The 16757-nt window shown below is 41.0% G+C and overlaps 1 protein-coding gene across 2 annotated transcripts in view; it reads left to right on the forward strand.

Moving 5' to 3' along the window:
- Positions 1-16757, forward strand: part of AMOTL1 (angiomotin like 1) — a 100982-nt gene that overhangs the window by 41219 nt on the left and 43006 nt on the right. For both annotated transcript variants that reach the window (XM_070749646.1, XM_070749645.1), the window contains 3 exons: positions 4171-4311; positions 8704-9598; positions 11784-12078. In XM_070749646.1, coding sequence (XP_070605747.1) covers positions 4171-4311; positions 8704-9598; positions 11784-12078 — 1331 coding nt within the window. The remainder of the gene's footprint in view (positions 1-4170; positions 4312-8703; positions 9599-11783; positions 12079-16757) is intronic.

A 16757-nucleotide genomic window follows, 5' to 3' on the forward strand; every position in this document is an offset into this window, starting at 1 on the left:
TCTTCAACACTCCGCAGTCTGCATTGGCTGCCGATCAGTTTCCGGTCACAATTCAAAGTGTTGGTTATGACCTTTAAAGCCCTACATGGCATTGGACCAGAGTACCTCCGGAACCGCCTGCTACCGCACAAATCCCAGCGGCCGATAAGGTCCCACAGAGTTGGCCTTCTCCGGGTCCCATCGACTTATCAAATGTCGTTTGGCGGGCCCCAGGGGAAGAGCCTTCTCTGTGGCAGCCCCGGCCCTCTGGAATCAACTACCCCCGGAGATTAGAACTGCCCCCACCTTCCCTGTCTTTTGTAAACTACTCAAGACTCACTTATATCGCCAGGCATGGGGGAGTTGAGACACCTTTCCCCCAGGCTCTTTTATATTTTGTTTTATGTTTGGTATGAATGTGTTGTTTGGTTTTTTAAATATGATAGGGTTTTATATGTTTTTTAATGTTAGATTTGTTCTACTATAATATTGTTTTTATTATTGTTGTGAGCCACCCTGAGTCTTCGGAGAGGGGCGGCATACAAATCTAATAAATTATTATTGTTATTATTATTATACAGAACAAAGTATTCAATGAGAATATTTCATTCATTTAGATCTACGATGTGTTATTTGAGTGTTCTCTTTATTTTTTTGAGCAGTATATTTTTACAATCCAAACAGTTAGGTGTTTACAGTAGGGGTATCCCTCTGACCTTCCTGCCAATTAACTTAACACTCTGTTGGAAGAATTGGCGGTAGACTTATGGTTGGGGAACACCACAACATGAGGAACTGTATTAAGGGGTCATGGCATTAGAAAGGTTGAGAACCACTGTTTTAGAAGCACCAATTTTGGCTGCAAAAATTGCAAATAATTACCAGAGGGTGTGGAGAGACACACCAACCCTAGAAATGTTTTTTCTTCTTCTATCGTGTGTGGATATTTCAGTTTTTCATGGACTAGACAGCTGTTCAAAGGGTGTTCACACCTGAAATTCAGGATTCTCAAGTTGTGTATGTATGAGCTAAATGCTGATGAGACACAATTTGCTAATCAGCAGTAGCTGCACTTCAACTATGAGCTACAATGAAAATGACATAACTTGATTTTTTGGCAAGTGTCATCAAAAAGTGCCAGAATTGGATCCATTGAGAGATAGTTCAGATTAAAGTTGAAGAACTCATGAAAAAAATGAATCATCTTCTTTTAACAACCCTATAATCCCTTGCAACATGGTGTCTGGGCAACTGAATGGAGATAGCAGAGTGTTTACTGCCTGGATGCCCTTCCTGTCACCAATGCGGAGTTTTGTTCAGCTGATATATTCTCATTGTGCCCAGAGAGGTCTAACTAGTCTACCTAGCTAGCTAGCTAGCTAACTAACTAACTAACTAACTAACTAACTAACTAACTAACTAACTAACTCAATAGTAAGCACTAACTTACTAGTGCTTGTCTTTATTTGATGTAATGTGTGTGTAAATTATCAAATCACCAAAAAACAGGGTGAAAATTGGCATGTTCTGTCCCAGTAATATACATGATGCGCGCTGCCCCAGTTGACTTGTTACTTGTGTGTGTGTTTTCTGAATTTGGCAGTCTGGTGGTGGTAGAGAGCATGTTGGACTGGACAGATGAAAATAAATATTAGACTATTATCCTTGGAATATTAGACTAGATCCTTGGAACAAACTTCCAGCAGACATGGTTGGTAAATCCACAGTAACTGAATGTAAACATGCCTGGGATAAACATAGATCCATCCTAAGATAAAATACAGAAAATAGTATAAGGGCAGACTAGATGGACCATGAGGTCTTTTTCTGCCGTCAGACTTCTATGTTTCTATGTTTCTATTAGAAATCATCATTGAAGAATGAGCATCATCCAGCCTTATGTTTGTTTGAAAAAGAGATGAATTTGTTAATTAATTTACATTGATATAGAGTTTAGGCTTATAAAAGCTGGGGTGGCGCAGTGGTTAGAGTTCAGCACTGCAGGCTACGTCCGCTAACTGCTAGTTGCTGTTCAGCAGTTCAAATTTCACCACTGGCAGAAGGTTGATTCGCCTTCCATCTTTCCGAGGTGGGGAAAATGAAGACCCAGATAGTTGGGGGTGATATGCTGATTCTGTAAACCGCTTAGAGAGAGCTGTAAAAGCACTATGAAGCGGTCTATAAGGCTAAATGCTATTATATACTGCTGTGAAGTGCTTTATAGCCTACTCTAAGCGGTTTACAGAGAGTAAGCATATTGACCCCAACAATCTGGGTCCCCTTTACCCACCTTGGAAGGATGGAGTCTGCGGAGAGGGGCGGTATACAAATCTAATAAATCTAATAAATAATAATGAGCCGGGGTGGCGCAGCAGGTAGAGTGCTGTATTGCAGGCCACTGAAGCTGATTTGTAGATCTGAAGGTCAGCGGTTCAAATCTCATCACCGGCTCAAGGTTGACTCAGCCTTCCATCCTTCCACTAAGGCTAAACAAGAAAGTTTTGATTTACTCTGTTGCTATGCATACAGGAAAATTCCCATAGGGATAATAAAAAACAGCAAAAACAACTGGGAATCTGCTAATTTGGTGCTAGCTCAATGGAGGAGTAAAATTTGGCACAGAATTAATAGTGGATGACGATCCTGGACAAGTGATCAGATAGTATGTCCCTATCTAAAATTGGCCCAGTGCTGCACTTTCAAAGCTGTTATTATCTCTCTCACACAAACCCGAGAATGGCCTGTACAATTTTGCTCTAGGGATTCATTTCATCTTCCAGCGACCAAACATAAACATTTACCAGAATAGACAATGAAATGAAAAGTGTGCATTTCACCAGAGGTAGCAGTTTAAGGCAGATACAAAAATTATATCATTTCACTTTGAGAGTTGGAGTATTGGGGTCATCATTCTGTCGCAATATTTTCCCTCGTCTTATCTATTATGTTGGTCTGTTTTCCTAGCGAGTTTGGGCAAAAACACGATCTTAAATCATTTTTACAGCTAAGGTTGCCATGGCATTCCTGTCCCAAGGCTTTTGAAAACTGCCGTAAATTTTGTTCATACAACACATTGAGGCAGAAAAGGGGGAGAATTAAAAGTTTCTGAAGCACCATTGAAATCTGATGCTTTCCGATAATGTTGGGTTCCATGCTGAGAGCTGCCATAAATTGCAGGCGCATCCAGAATAGAGCTGAAATCTACAAGATGGGGGTTTAGAGGGTTACAGCAAGCCTGGCCAACTTATTAGTGCTTTATAGACATACATATGGTCATTTTAATGCATCTAATAATTTTATGCATCTGGAAAAAAGCATAAAATCATAGAAATATAGAAACATAGAAGTCTGACGGCAGAAAAAGACCTCATGGTCCATCTAGTCTGCCCTTATACTATTTTCTGTATTTTATCTTAGGATGGATATATGTTTATCCCAGGCATGTTTAAATTCAATTACTGTGGATTTATCTACCACGTCTGCTGGAAGTTTGTTCCAAGGATCTACTACTCTTTCAGTAAAATAATATTTTCTCATGTTGCTTTTGATCTTTCCCCCAACTAACTTCAGATTGTGTCCCCTTGTTCTTGTGTTCACTTTCCTATTAAAAACACTTCCCTCCTGGACCTTATTTAACCCTTTAATATATTTAAATGTTTCGATCATGTCCCCCCTTTTCCTTCTGTCCTCCAGACTATACAGATTGAGTTCATTAAGTCTTTCCTGATACGTTTTATGCTTAAGACCTTCCACCATTCTTGTAGCCCGTCTTTGGACCCGTTCAATTTTGTCAATATCTTTTTGTAGGTGAGGTCTCCAGAACTGAACACAGTATTCCAATTGTGGTCTCACCAGCATTCTATATAGCGGGATCATAATCTCCCTCTTCCTGCTTGCTATACCTCTAGCTATGCAGCCAAGCATCCTACTTGCTTTCCCTACCGCCTGACTGCACTGTTCACCCATTTTGAGACTGTCAGAAATCACTACCCCTAAATCCTTTTCTTTTGAAGTATTTGCCAACACTGAACTGCCAATACAATACTCAGATTGAGGATTCCTTTTCCCCAAGTGCATTATTTTACATTTGGAAACATTAAACTGCAGTTTCCATTAGTTTCCACCCATTGCTTCTTGTTCTAAATCAAACAAGTAATAAATATATAATACTTTTAAAAATTTTCTCCCTAGGCCCCACCTCGATCTGCTATACTTCCAGTACTCCTGTGCAGGTACTGGAAGGCCCTGACTATCTTCACACAGATCCTCATCTGTTTGGCCATAGGCAAGATGGTTCCCCATTAACGGTAGAAGCGGTCAGTAACATTGAAGGTAAGTTTTTTCCCCTCGTTATCTCTAATTGGATCTTCTGTCACCAGTTTCTTGGATCTCAATTTTTCAGGGGTGGGTTCTTCCCAGTTTGGACCAGTTCGCCCGAACTGGTAGTCGCCTGCTGGTGACACTTGAAAGAGGACCCTCCTGCCCTGTGTTTATACTGACCTTTATTTCTTCCTGCCCTGTGTTTATACTGACCTTTATTTCTTCCGAAGCCCAGCTGAGCAAAATAAATAAAATCCATGAATAAAATGTCATTGTATGGATAAAATTATGTCCTTGCACAGTGGTACCTCTACTTATAAACCGTTCTAGGTAAGAATGTTCAAGATTTTTTTGTCTCTACTTAAGAACCATTTTCTACTTAAGAACCCGAGCCCGGAAAAGTTTCCCAGGAAATTTGAGAGCGGCACGAAGGCCCGGCCAGTTTCCTGCCATTCCCCCTTTAATCCCGGCCATCTCGGCTGTTCTGGGCTGCAAGAGGAGCCTTTCGGTGGCGCTTAAGGAGGCTTTGGCAGCTCAGAGCGAACAAAGCATTTTCCTTCCTGTGGGTGCTTGAAGAGGGAATAAACCACTTTGCTGTGGTGACTCCCTCATACTGCCTCCCATTTATTTATTTAATAATAATAATAATAATAATAATAATAATAATAATAATAATAATTTATTAGATTTGTAAGCCGCCCCTCTCCGAAGACTCGGGGCGGCTCACAACAATTATAATAACAGTGTTACAATGTAAACAAATCTAATATTAAAAAACATCTAAAAAACCCATCATTTAAAAACCATGCACCAAACGCATATAAAAGCCTGGGGGAGATGTCTCAATTCCCCCATGCGGGGTGATACAGGTGGGACTTAAACAATTTACGAAAGACAAGGAGGGTGGGGGCAATTCTAATCTCTGGGGGGACTTGATTCCAGAGGGCTGGGGTCGTCACAGAGAAGGCTCTTTCCCTGGGGCCCGCCAGACGACATTGTTTAGTCGACGGGACCCGGAGAAGGCCAACTCTGTGGGATCTTATCGGCCACTGGGATTCGTGCGGCAGGGGATGGTCCCGGAGGTATTTATTTATTAGATTTGTATGCCGCCCCTCTCCATAGACTCGGAGCGGCTCCCATACACCCAGCGCGAGGTTGCCTCCCAGAGCGTCTGGGTGCAGAAAGGCAAAAGGGGGTGCTCACCTTCTACCTTCTGCAGCGACTGTCTCCTCTTCTTCTTCCTCCTCCTCCTCCCACCCAAATTCTGAGCTTTTATTTCTTTCCTAATGGGTTTCCACGCATTATTTACTTTTACATTGATTCCTATGGGAAAAATTGCTTCTACTTAAGAACGTTTCTACTTAAGAACCTGGTCACGGAACAAATTAAGTTCTTAAGTAGAGGTACCACTGTAGTAGAACAGTATGAAAAAGTTATGAAATGTTACCAAAAAAATAGAAATAAATGGGTAGACAGACAAATTTCCAATATTACTTCAGTGGCCTCATTTCTTAACTGGATCTTGTTTGTGGAAATCCTCAATAAACCAGGTCATGGTTGTCCCAAATATGCTTTATTTTCCCCTAAAAGGCTATTGGTTGTTGTTGTTTTTTCATTGAAAATATTTCGCTTCTCATCCAACTAGCTTCATCATTTCTACTGGTCTACAGAACTGAACCAGCTTCTTGGATGAGAAGTGAAAGCTTTTCAAAGGGGGGGGGGGGGAACCACAAGAAAATCTAGTTGCAATTTGAAAGGGAAAAAAAAGCACCTTTGAGACAATCCTCAGTGGGACCAACTTCTATATAATATTTACTGATTTATTTATAAAAGTTACAGACCGCTTATCTTACCCGCAAGATGCTATTCACAGTGATGTATTCTCCCCCACAAAAAAGTTGTGTGAATAACAAAACCAAACACTTACCTACAATTAGACAATTGCTAAATACACAAAATAAAATAGAACAAAAAAACTAAAATAAAGAACAGGATGTATCTGATATAGACACCATATCCTTAGATCGCAAAGCTACGAAAGTCAACAGAATAGTTGACAGTTATGTCTTCTACGTAAAAGATAAACACATGTACATAGAGAAAGAGGAATATGAATAAATACAAATAAGCCACTAGAAGAAAAACAAAGTACAAATTATAACTATGTACATATCCAAAAGACTATAAATGTAACATAGTATTGTAGATGTTTTGTGGGGGGGGTGGGGGTAGTTTCTTTTTATGTTTTATATGTTTATATGTATGTATGTTTTGGTTTTTCTTTTTTCTTTTTGTATTTATTCATTTATTTATTTATTTATATTTGTCAAACAATTATAGAATAGAATAGAATAGAATAGAATAGAATTTTTATTGGCCAAGTGTGATTGGACACACAAGGAATTTGTCTTGGTGCATATGCTCTCAACGTACATAAAATAAAATATACATTTGTCAAGAATCATGTGATACAACACTTAATGATTGTCATAGGGGTCAAATAAGCAATGAAGAAGCAATATTAATAAAAATCTTAGGATATAAGCAACAAGTTACAGTTGTACAGTCAACATGGGAGGAAATGGGTGATAGGAATGATGAGAAAAACTAGTAGAATAGAAGTGCAGATTTAGTAGAAAGTCTGACAGTTTTGAGGGAATTATTTGTTTAGTAGAGTGATGGCGTTCGGGAAAAAACTGTTCTTGTGTCTAGTTGTCTTGGTGTGCAGTGCTCTGTAGCGACGTTTTGAGGGTAGGAGTTGAAACAATTTGTGTCCAGGATGCGAGGGGTCAGTAAATATTTTACCCGCCCTCTTTTTGACTCGTGCAGTATACAGGTCCTCAATGGAAGGCAGATTGGCAGCAATTGTTTTTTCTGCAATTCTGATTATCCTCTGAAGTCTGTGTCGGTCCTGTTGAGTTGCAGCACTAAACCAGACAGTTATAGAGGTGCAGATGACAGACTCAATGATTCCTCTGTAGAACTGAATCAGCAGCTCCTTGGGCAGTTTGAGCTTCCTGAGCTGGCGCAGAAAGAACATTCTTTGTTGTGCTTTTTTGATGATGTTTTTGATGTTAGGTGACCATTTTAGGTCTTGAGATATGATAGAACCTAGAAATTTGAAGGTCTCTACTGTTGATACTGTGTTGTCTAGTATTGTGAGAGGTGGAAGGGTGGAAGGGTTTATAGGGTGGTAATTTGTATTAACATAACATTAGAAAAGTAATGATAAAAAGTAATAATAAAAAACAATAGGACAGTAGGACAGGGACGGTAGGCACAATGGTGCGCTTATGCACGCCCCTTATAGACCTCTTAGAAAGGGGGAGAGGTCAGTTGCAGATAATCTAAGGTTAAAGGTTTTGGGATTAGGAGTAGAAACCACAGAATCAGGTAGTGCATTCCAGGCGTTGATTACTCTATTGCTGAAGTCGGATTTTTTGCAGCCTAGTTTAGAGCGGTTGACATTTAGTTTAAATCACTTACATGCTGGTGTGTTGTTGCGGTTGAAGGTGAAGTAGTCACTAACAGGAAGGATATTTTGGTATATGATTTTATGAACTATAGTTAAGTTGGAACAGAGGCGACGGAGTTATAAGTTGTCTAATCGAGGAATTTCAAGTCTGGTGGAGTAAGCTATTTTGTTGCGAGAAGAGGAGTGAAGGACCCTTCTTGTGAAATATTTCTGGACTCTATCAATGGTGTTTATGTCAGATATGCAATGTGGGTTCCATACAGGTGAGCTGTATTCTAGGATTGGTCTGAGAAATGTTTTATATATACAGTTGTGCCTCTACCTAACAACACCTCTACTTATGAACTTTTCTAGATAAGAACCGGGTGTTCAAGATTTTTTTGCCTCTTTTCAAGAACCATTTTCCACTTACAAACCCGAGCCTCCGAAACTGTAACCGGAAAAGGCAGGGAGAAGCCTCTGTGGGGCATCTCTAGGAATCTCCTGGGAGGAAACAGGGCCGGAAAAGGCAGGGAGAAGCCTCCGTGGAGCATCTCTAGGAATCTCCTGGGAGGAAACAGGGCCGGAAAAGGCAGGGAGAAGCCTCCGTGGAGCATCTCTAGGAATCTCCTGGGAGGAAACAGGGCCTCCCCCCTCCGTGTGGTTTCCCCAATCACACACATTATTTGCTTTTACATTGATTCCTATGGGGAAAATTGCTTCTACTTACAAAATTTTCTACTCAAGAACCTGGTCATGGAACGAATTAAGTTCATAAGTAGAGGTACCACTGTGTGTGTTACGTATGTATGTATGTATGTATGTATGTATGTATGTATGTATGTATGTATTTATTTATTTATTTATTTATTTATTTATTTAATAATAACAGCTCTTACCTCCCCCCCCCCCATCTCTTCCTTTTTTCCTGCTTGGCACCTGGGCTGAAGACCCTTCGAGCACCTTCTACCCCCCAAGCTTTCTCCAGGCTTCAGAGGTGGAAATGAGAGGTTCGGAGGATGTTGTCCCTGGCACTGTTTTGCAGCGGTTAATCCAGGAGTTGCGTTATGGCAACCCCAACGAGAATATGAACCTGCTGGCTCTCCAGCACCAAGCCACGGGGAGCGCGGGGCCCTCCAACTCCACTGCGAGCAGCACCCTGTCTTCTTCTTCTGCGGAAAACCTGGTGCCCGAAGACCCACAAATGGTCCAGCAGTCGGCGCGCCAGGAACCACAAGGCCAGGAACATCAAGGGGATAACACGGGGATGGAGAAGCAGACCCGAGGCTCGCAGCCTCAGCAGAACAACGAAGAATTGCCTTCTTACGAAGAAGCCAAAGCTCAGTCTCAGTTTTTTAGAACCCAGCAGCCTAGTGTTGTCGGGCCCAGCTTCTACATGGCCAGCAGCACCGGTCCAAAGTCTAAAACGGAAGGTAGGCCAACTTTGGCCCGTGCCAACAGTGGACAGGCGCACAAAGACGAAGCCCTGAAGGAACTGAAACAAGGGCACGTTCGCTCCTTGAGCGAGAGAATCATGCAGCTTTCCTTGGAGAGGAACGGGGTCAAACAGCTTCTCCCTTGCTCGGGGAGAAGCAGAGGGGTCAAATCCGCAGGGCCTTCCCCTTCACTGGCGTCCAGTAAAGGCATGGATCTGAGAGGACCCCCTCCAGATTATCCGTTTAAGATCAAGCAAGGGGGCTCCCCGGGAAGCAAAAGCCAAGAGCCGGGCGTGTTTTTTAATGAACAGCCTTCTGGAACCATTCAAGAAATGGCGAAGGCATCCTACTCAGCATCCCAGCCTGCGATTGTCCGATATCAGGGGCCCCCAGAATACGGCATAACCAGGTAATTTTTTTTACTATTTCTTTTGGTCTCCTATGGTAAAAACCCCAGATCCTTGCACAGTTTTTCCTCTTTTCTTCATTACGTAAATAATATTACACTGGGGGAACAGCAACTTCATTGTCTTAAATCTGTGACTTGTTTTCAATTAACTTTTGGCCTCTGGATCCTGAAATAACCACAGTTTTTGTCTATGGTGTCAACTTTTTAAGCTCACACAAATTGTGCATATAAAGGAAAGGAAAACTTACAAAATATATATTTATTTTTATTTATTTATTTATTGGATTTGTATGCCGACCCTCTACGTGGACTCGGGGCGGCTAACAACAGTGATAAAACAACATGTGACAATCCAATAGTAAAACAATTAAAAACCCTTATTATAAAACCAAACATACATACAAAACATACCATGCATAAATTATAAAGGCCTAAGGGGGAAAGAATCTCAATTCCCCCATGCCTGACGGCAGAGGGGGGTTTTAAGAAGCTTACGAAAGGCGAGGAGGGTGGGGGCAATTCTAATCTCTGGGGGGAGTTGATTCCAGAGGGCTGGGGCTGCCACAGAGAAGGTTCTTCCCCTGGGTCCCGCCAAACGACATTGTTTAATTGATGGGACCCAGTGCCATGAAGGGCTTTATAGGTCATAACCAACACTTTGAATTGTGACCGGAAACTGATCGGCAACCAATGCAGACTGCGGAGTGTTGGTGTGTCATGGGCATTTTTGGGGAAGCCCATGATTGCTCTCGCAGCTGCATTCTGCACGATCTGAAGTTTCCGAACACTTTTCAAAGATAGCCCCATGTAGAGAGCGTTACTGTAGTCGAGCCTGTAAAATACACTGTTTACAAAGAATAATTTTATTCATACAGAGGCTTTAATAGTTGCTGCAAGTTAAATTGTGTTCATAAAAATAGTTTTTTTTAATTGAATGTTAATTATACATATTAAGGTAATTTTTTTCACTTATAGCTTTTTCTGGAGTGTTTAATCTGTGGACATTCTCGCTTGATGGTCCAACAATAGTCAGCCATCCTATGTACAACCCATCTACCTTGATACCGTGTCTCTATGACCTTCAAATCTTGGTGGAATCACTCACTCTGCTCATTGCTGATTGCCCCAAGATTTTCTGGGAAGTTAGCAAGATGGCTAAAAAATGCAATTTGATGCTCATGTTGCCTAATTAACTATAGATAGATATAATTCTTTATTGGCCAAGTGTAATTGGACACACAAGGAATTTGTCTTTGGTGCATATTTATTTATTAATCAGATTTGTATGCTGCCCCTCTCTGCAGACTCGGGGCGGCTAACAGCAATAATAATACAATGTAAACAAATCTAATATTTAAGTTAATTTAAAACCCCAATTTAGAAACCAATCATACATACTGACATACCATGCTTAAATTTTATAAGCCTAGGGGGAGGGAAAGTCTCAATTCCCCCATGCCTGACGACAGAGGTGGGTTTTAAGAAGCTTACGAAAGGCAAGGAGGGTGGGGGCAACTCTGATATCTGGGGGGAGTTGGTTCCAAAGGGTCGGGGCCGCCACAGAGAAGGCTCTTCCCCTGGGTCTCGCCAAACGACATTGTTTAGTTGACAGGACCCGGAGAAGGCCAACTTTGTGGGACCTAACTGGTCGCTGGGATTCGTGCAGCAGAAGGCGGTCCCGGAGATATTCTGGTCCGGTGCCATGAAGGGCTTTATATGTCACAACCAACACTTTGAATTGTGACCGGAAACTGATCGGCAACCAATGCAGACTGTGGAGTGTTGGTGTGACATGGACATATTTAGGAAAGCCCATGATAGCTCTCACAGCTGCATTCTGCATATGCTCTCAGTGAACACAAAAGTAAAGATATATTTGTCAAGAATCATGAGGTACGACACTTAATGATTATAGGGGACAAATAAGCAATGAGGAAAAAATTCAATATTATATATAAGATGTAGAGAAAAAACTTGACGTGGTAGAAGAAAAGTAACTTCAGTTTTGAAACCAGCATGCCTAATTAACTATAAAAAGGCTCAAAAATCAAACTCAACAGAAATTGTGTTACAAATTTTTCTAAATAATTTCTTCATTTGATAATTTCGGTAATTGCAAGCTCTTTGCAACGGACCTCTTTTAAGTGTAAAGTAATCCAACTGAAATGTATTCCTTTTTTTGTAGTCGTCAATGTGCATCGTCTTTTCCATCACTGCCAACCCCCCAGGAACACAGCCCAATGTCCTCCCAGACCTCCTCGCTTAGCGGCCCCCTGCACTCCGCATCTCTGCCGCCTCTCTCAATGGCCACCGCATCCCAGTCTCTGCCCGCAACGCCGCCTAGCCAGCAGCCCCTCACGCCAGACGCCTTCACGATAGTACAGCGAGCCCAGCAAATGGTGGCGATGTTGTCTGAAGATAATGAAGCCCTGCAGAAGGAGCTGGAGGGCTACTACGAGAAAGCCGACAAACTTCAGAAGGTGGGTTGCAGACAGGTGCCAAGCGTGACTACCTACCTGCCTTATAGTGGCTGTAGCCCAGGAGAGTCACGACCGTGTTGTCCCCCCATTCACTAAACTGGGTGTGGGAGTGGCCAAGGTGTGGCACATCCAGCCCACGGAATGCGAGTGTTGGGTTTCCAGTTAACACACCCAATGACAATCTCAAAATGGGTGAACAGTGCGGTCAGGCGGTGGGGAAAGCAAGTAGAATGTGCAATAGGGTCGATATTCCCGGAGGCGTCTGTAATATGGCAAATGATTTAGCTTTACTAGATAAGAGGTCAAAGCAATGGAAACTGCAGTTTAATGTTTCCAAATGTAAAATAATGGGGCAAAAGGAATCCTCAATCTGAGTATTGTATTGGCAGTTCTGTGTTAGCAAAAACTTCAGAAGAGGAGGATTTAGGGGTAGTGATTTCTGACAGTCTCAAAATGGGTGAACAGTGCGGTCAGGCAGTAGGGAAAGCAAGTAGAAGGCGTGGCCGCATAGCTAGAGGTATAACAAGCAGGAAGAGGGAGATTGTGATTCCGCTGCATAGAGCGCTGGTGATACCACATTTGGAATACTGTGTTCAGTTCTGGAGGCCTCATGCACAAAAAGATATTATAAAATTGAACAGGTCCAAAGACGGGCTATAAAAATGTTGGAAGATTTTAAGCATAAACCTTATCAGGAAAGACATAATGAACTCAATTTGTACAGTCTGGAGGACAGAAGGGAAAGGGGGGACATGATCGAAACATTTAAATAGGTTAAAGGGTTAAATAAGATTCAGGAGGGAAGTGTTTTTAATAGGAAAGTCAACACAAGAACAAGGGGGCACAATCTGAAGTTAGTTGGGGGAAAGATCAAAAGCAACATGAGAAAATATTATTTCACTGAAAGAGTAGTAGATCCTTGGAACAAACTTCCAGCAGACGTGGCTGGTAAATCCACAGTAACTGAATTTAAACATGCCTGGGATAAACATATATCCATCCTAAGATAAAATACAGGAAATAGTATAAGGGCAGACTAGATGGACCATGAGGTCTTTTTCTGCTGTCAATCTTCTATGTTTCTATGTAATGGAATCAAAACTGCCTGGTAGGCATATTCCTCAAAGTATTGATTTATTAGGCATGTAATTTTGGCATGTCTGTAGAAACCCGACTCTAACCCCACTTCGGGTTTCCCTAGTGATGGGCTGCTGTCCCCCGCGGGGTGGGGGGGCAGTGGGGGTAGTAAATTATTGTATTATTTATTGAATAAACACTTTTTTTATTGTCCTTCCTTCTCTAGTATCATAGTACGATCCTTAATTACTTTTAAAATAGGAAATAATTAAATAGTATGTTTTTTTACCCCATAAACGCTGTAACCATTTCAATCATTATGTAGAAATGAACTTTTATAGCAATTAAAGAAAATTGAGCTACTTGCCTAATCTGTTATCATACTGAACCTTGTGGGTTCAGTACAAAACCTTAAAATTTGACTGTGCTCCTCAACAAATCATGCTGTCTGTCATTTGTTCTTTTTGTGCTTCGGGCACGATTCTGCGCATGCGCAGAAAGCTAAAGGGTGGTTGTGCGTGCTCTCTCCTCCCCGGAACGTTCCAGTAGGGCTACGAATGGCTGCGCTTTACTGGCCTTAGATGATATTATTCTTTCCTCCTTGCCGATATACCCTGCTCAAAAAAATAAAGGGAACACTTAAACAACACAATATAACTCCAAGTAAATGAAACTTCTGTGAAATCAAACTGTCCACTTAGGAAGCAGCACTGATTGACAATCAATTTCACATGCTGTTGTGCACATTCAACTTTGTACAGAACAAAGTACAGTGTTCCCTCGATTTTCGTGGGGGATGCGTTCTGAGACCGCCCGCGAAAGTCGAATTTCCGCAAAGTAGAGATGCGGAAGTAAATACACTATTTTTGGCTATGAACAGTATCACAAGCCTTCCCTTAACTCTTTAAACCCCTAAATTACCATTTCCCATTCCATTAAGAACCATTTTCTCACCATTATTACTGGTACTCACCATTGAATAAGACACTTAGTGATCCTGATATTTATAAACATAATTATTTATTAACAATAATTATTATTTTTATTATTTATTTGCAAAAATTATTAGTTTGGCGATGACGTACGATGTCATTGGGGGGGGGGAAACTGTGGTATAGAAAAAAACCCATGAAGTGTTTTTTAATTAATATTTTTTTAAAAACCGTGGTATAGGTAGGCTATTCGCGAAGTTCGAAAATTGAGGGAACACTGTATTCCAGTGTTTCCCAACCTTGGCAACTTGAAGCTATTTGGACTTCAACTCCCAGAATTCCCCAGCCAGCATTTGCTGGCTGGGGAATTCTGGGAGTTGAAGTCCAGATACCTTCAAGTTGTCAAGGTTGGGAAACACTGCTGTATTCAATGAAAATATTTCATTCATTCAGATCCAGGATGTGTTATTTGTGTGTCCCCTTTATTTTTTTGAGCAGTATAGTTATTCACCATCGAATGCCAGTCTGAAATTATTCGCAGTGCTTTATGAGTGAACAGTATTATTGCAGTTGCCTGCGTGATACCAGCGCTCAGAGTGAATTTCTGCGATGTCGTTTTGTAACGCCGCAGTCACCTGCCTGTCAGCCTGTTTCTAACGCTTGCCAAATTCTCCGCTGACACAGAGTGTTTACCCAGCCGTGGGCTTTCGTAGGCTACAACAGGGGTTCCCAGAATTTTCTGTCCTGAACCGACTTTTGGGAGGCTTGGCTTTGTCGCCTGGGCTGCTGTCCTTTTAGCTTCCTGGGAAGTGTCCAATTTTGTACATTTTCACATATAAAGCAGTAGAGTTCTCCCCACCCGAAAAGTTCAGAGCATAGGCCTATTGACACAAAAACTTAATTAAGCTTTTAGCAAGTGGCCCGTGCATAATGGATTGAGACAGCAAAGTATTCTTGCTTTGGAAAAGGAGCTATAATTAAGTAATTATTATTATTATTATTAATAATAATAATAATAATAATTTATTAGATTTGTATGCTGCCCCTCTCCGCAAACTCGGGGCAGCTCACAACAATAGTAATAACAATGTGACAATGTAACATAGAAACATAGAAGACTGATGACATAAAAAGACCTCATGGTCCATCTAGCCTGCCCTTATACTATTTTCTGTATTTTATCTTAGGATGGATATATATTTATCCCAGGCATGTTTAAATTCGGTTACTGTGGATTTATCTACCACGTCTGCTGGATGTTTGTTCCAAGAATCTACTACTCTTTCAGTAAAATAATATTTTCTCATGTTGCTTTTGATCTTTCCACCAACTAACCTCAGATTGTGTCCCCTTGTTCTTGTGTTCACTTTCCTATTAAAAACACTTCCCTCCTGGACATTATTTAACCCTTTAACATATTTAAATGTTTCAATCATGTCCCCCCTTTTCCTTCTGTCCTCCAGACTATACAGATTGAGTTCATGAAGTCTTTCCTGATACGCTTTATGCTCAAGACCTTCCACCATTCTTGTAGCCCGTCTTTGGACTCGTTCAATTTTGTCAATATCTTCTTGTAGGTGAGGTTTCCAGAACTGAACACAGTATTCCAAATGTGGTCTCACCAGCACTCAAATCTAATATCTAACAAATGTAATATCTAAAAAACATCTAAAAACCCGTCATTTAAAACTATACAACACAAGCATACCATACATAAAACGATATAAGCCTGGGGGATATCTCAATTCCCCCCTGCCTGGCGATACAGGTGGGTCTTAAGCAATTTACGAAAGACAAGGAGGGTGAGGGCAGTTCTGATTTCTGGGGGGGAGTTGATTCCAGAGGGCCGTGGCCGCCACAGAGAAGGCTCTTCCCCATTTAGATTCTGACCTTAGTGGTCTCATGACAAAAATGGAGGGTCATTTCTTCTTCTAAATCTAGTAAATTGGTCTTAAACGTAGTTGATCATTCTGCTGAGCGGGATTCTAAATATACTGCTCAAAAAAATAAATAACACATCCTAGATCTGAATGAGTTAAATCTTCTCATTGAATACTTTTTTCTGTAAAAAGTTGAATGTGCACAACAGCAAGTGAAATTGATTGTCAATCAGTGTTGCTTCCTAAGTGGACAGTTTGATTTCACAGAAGTTTGATTTACTTGGAGTTATATTGTGTTGTTTAAGTGTTCCCTTTGTTTTTTTGAACAGTGTATATTCATCTATTAGAACCACCAAGCTTCTGTTTGCATCATTGTCCCAATCAAATTAAAATAAATTTACATGGAACCCGTTGCATGGAAAGCCCGTTTTCTAGGTTTTCCACTGACATGCCTAAATATTCCTCTATGATTGGGAAAATGGTTGCTTTCAGCATTATTTGGATTTTTTAAAATGTTTGTGGAAGGATTCCCATTTGGACATGATAGAATAGAATAGAATAGAATAGAATAGAATAGAATAGAATTTTTATTGGCCAAGTGTGATTGGACACACAAGGAATTTGTCTTGGTGCATATGCTCTCAACGTACATAAAATAAAATATACATTTGTCAAGAATCATGTGGTACAACACTTAATGATTGTCATAGGGGTCAAATAAGCAATGAAGAAGCAATATTAATAAAAATCTTAGGATATAAGCAACAAGTTACAGTCATACAGTCAACAT

Source organism: Erythrolamprus reginae, chromosome 4 (assembly GCF_031021105.1).
Source record: "Erythrolamprus reginae isolate rEryReg1 chromosome 4, rEryReg1.hap1, whole genome shotgun sequence".
In the NCBI taxonomy this organism is placed as follows: domain Eukaryota; kingdom Metazoa; phylum Chordata; class Lepidosauria; order Squamata; family Dipsadidae; genus Erythrolamprus; species Erythrolamprus reginae.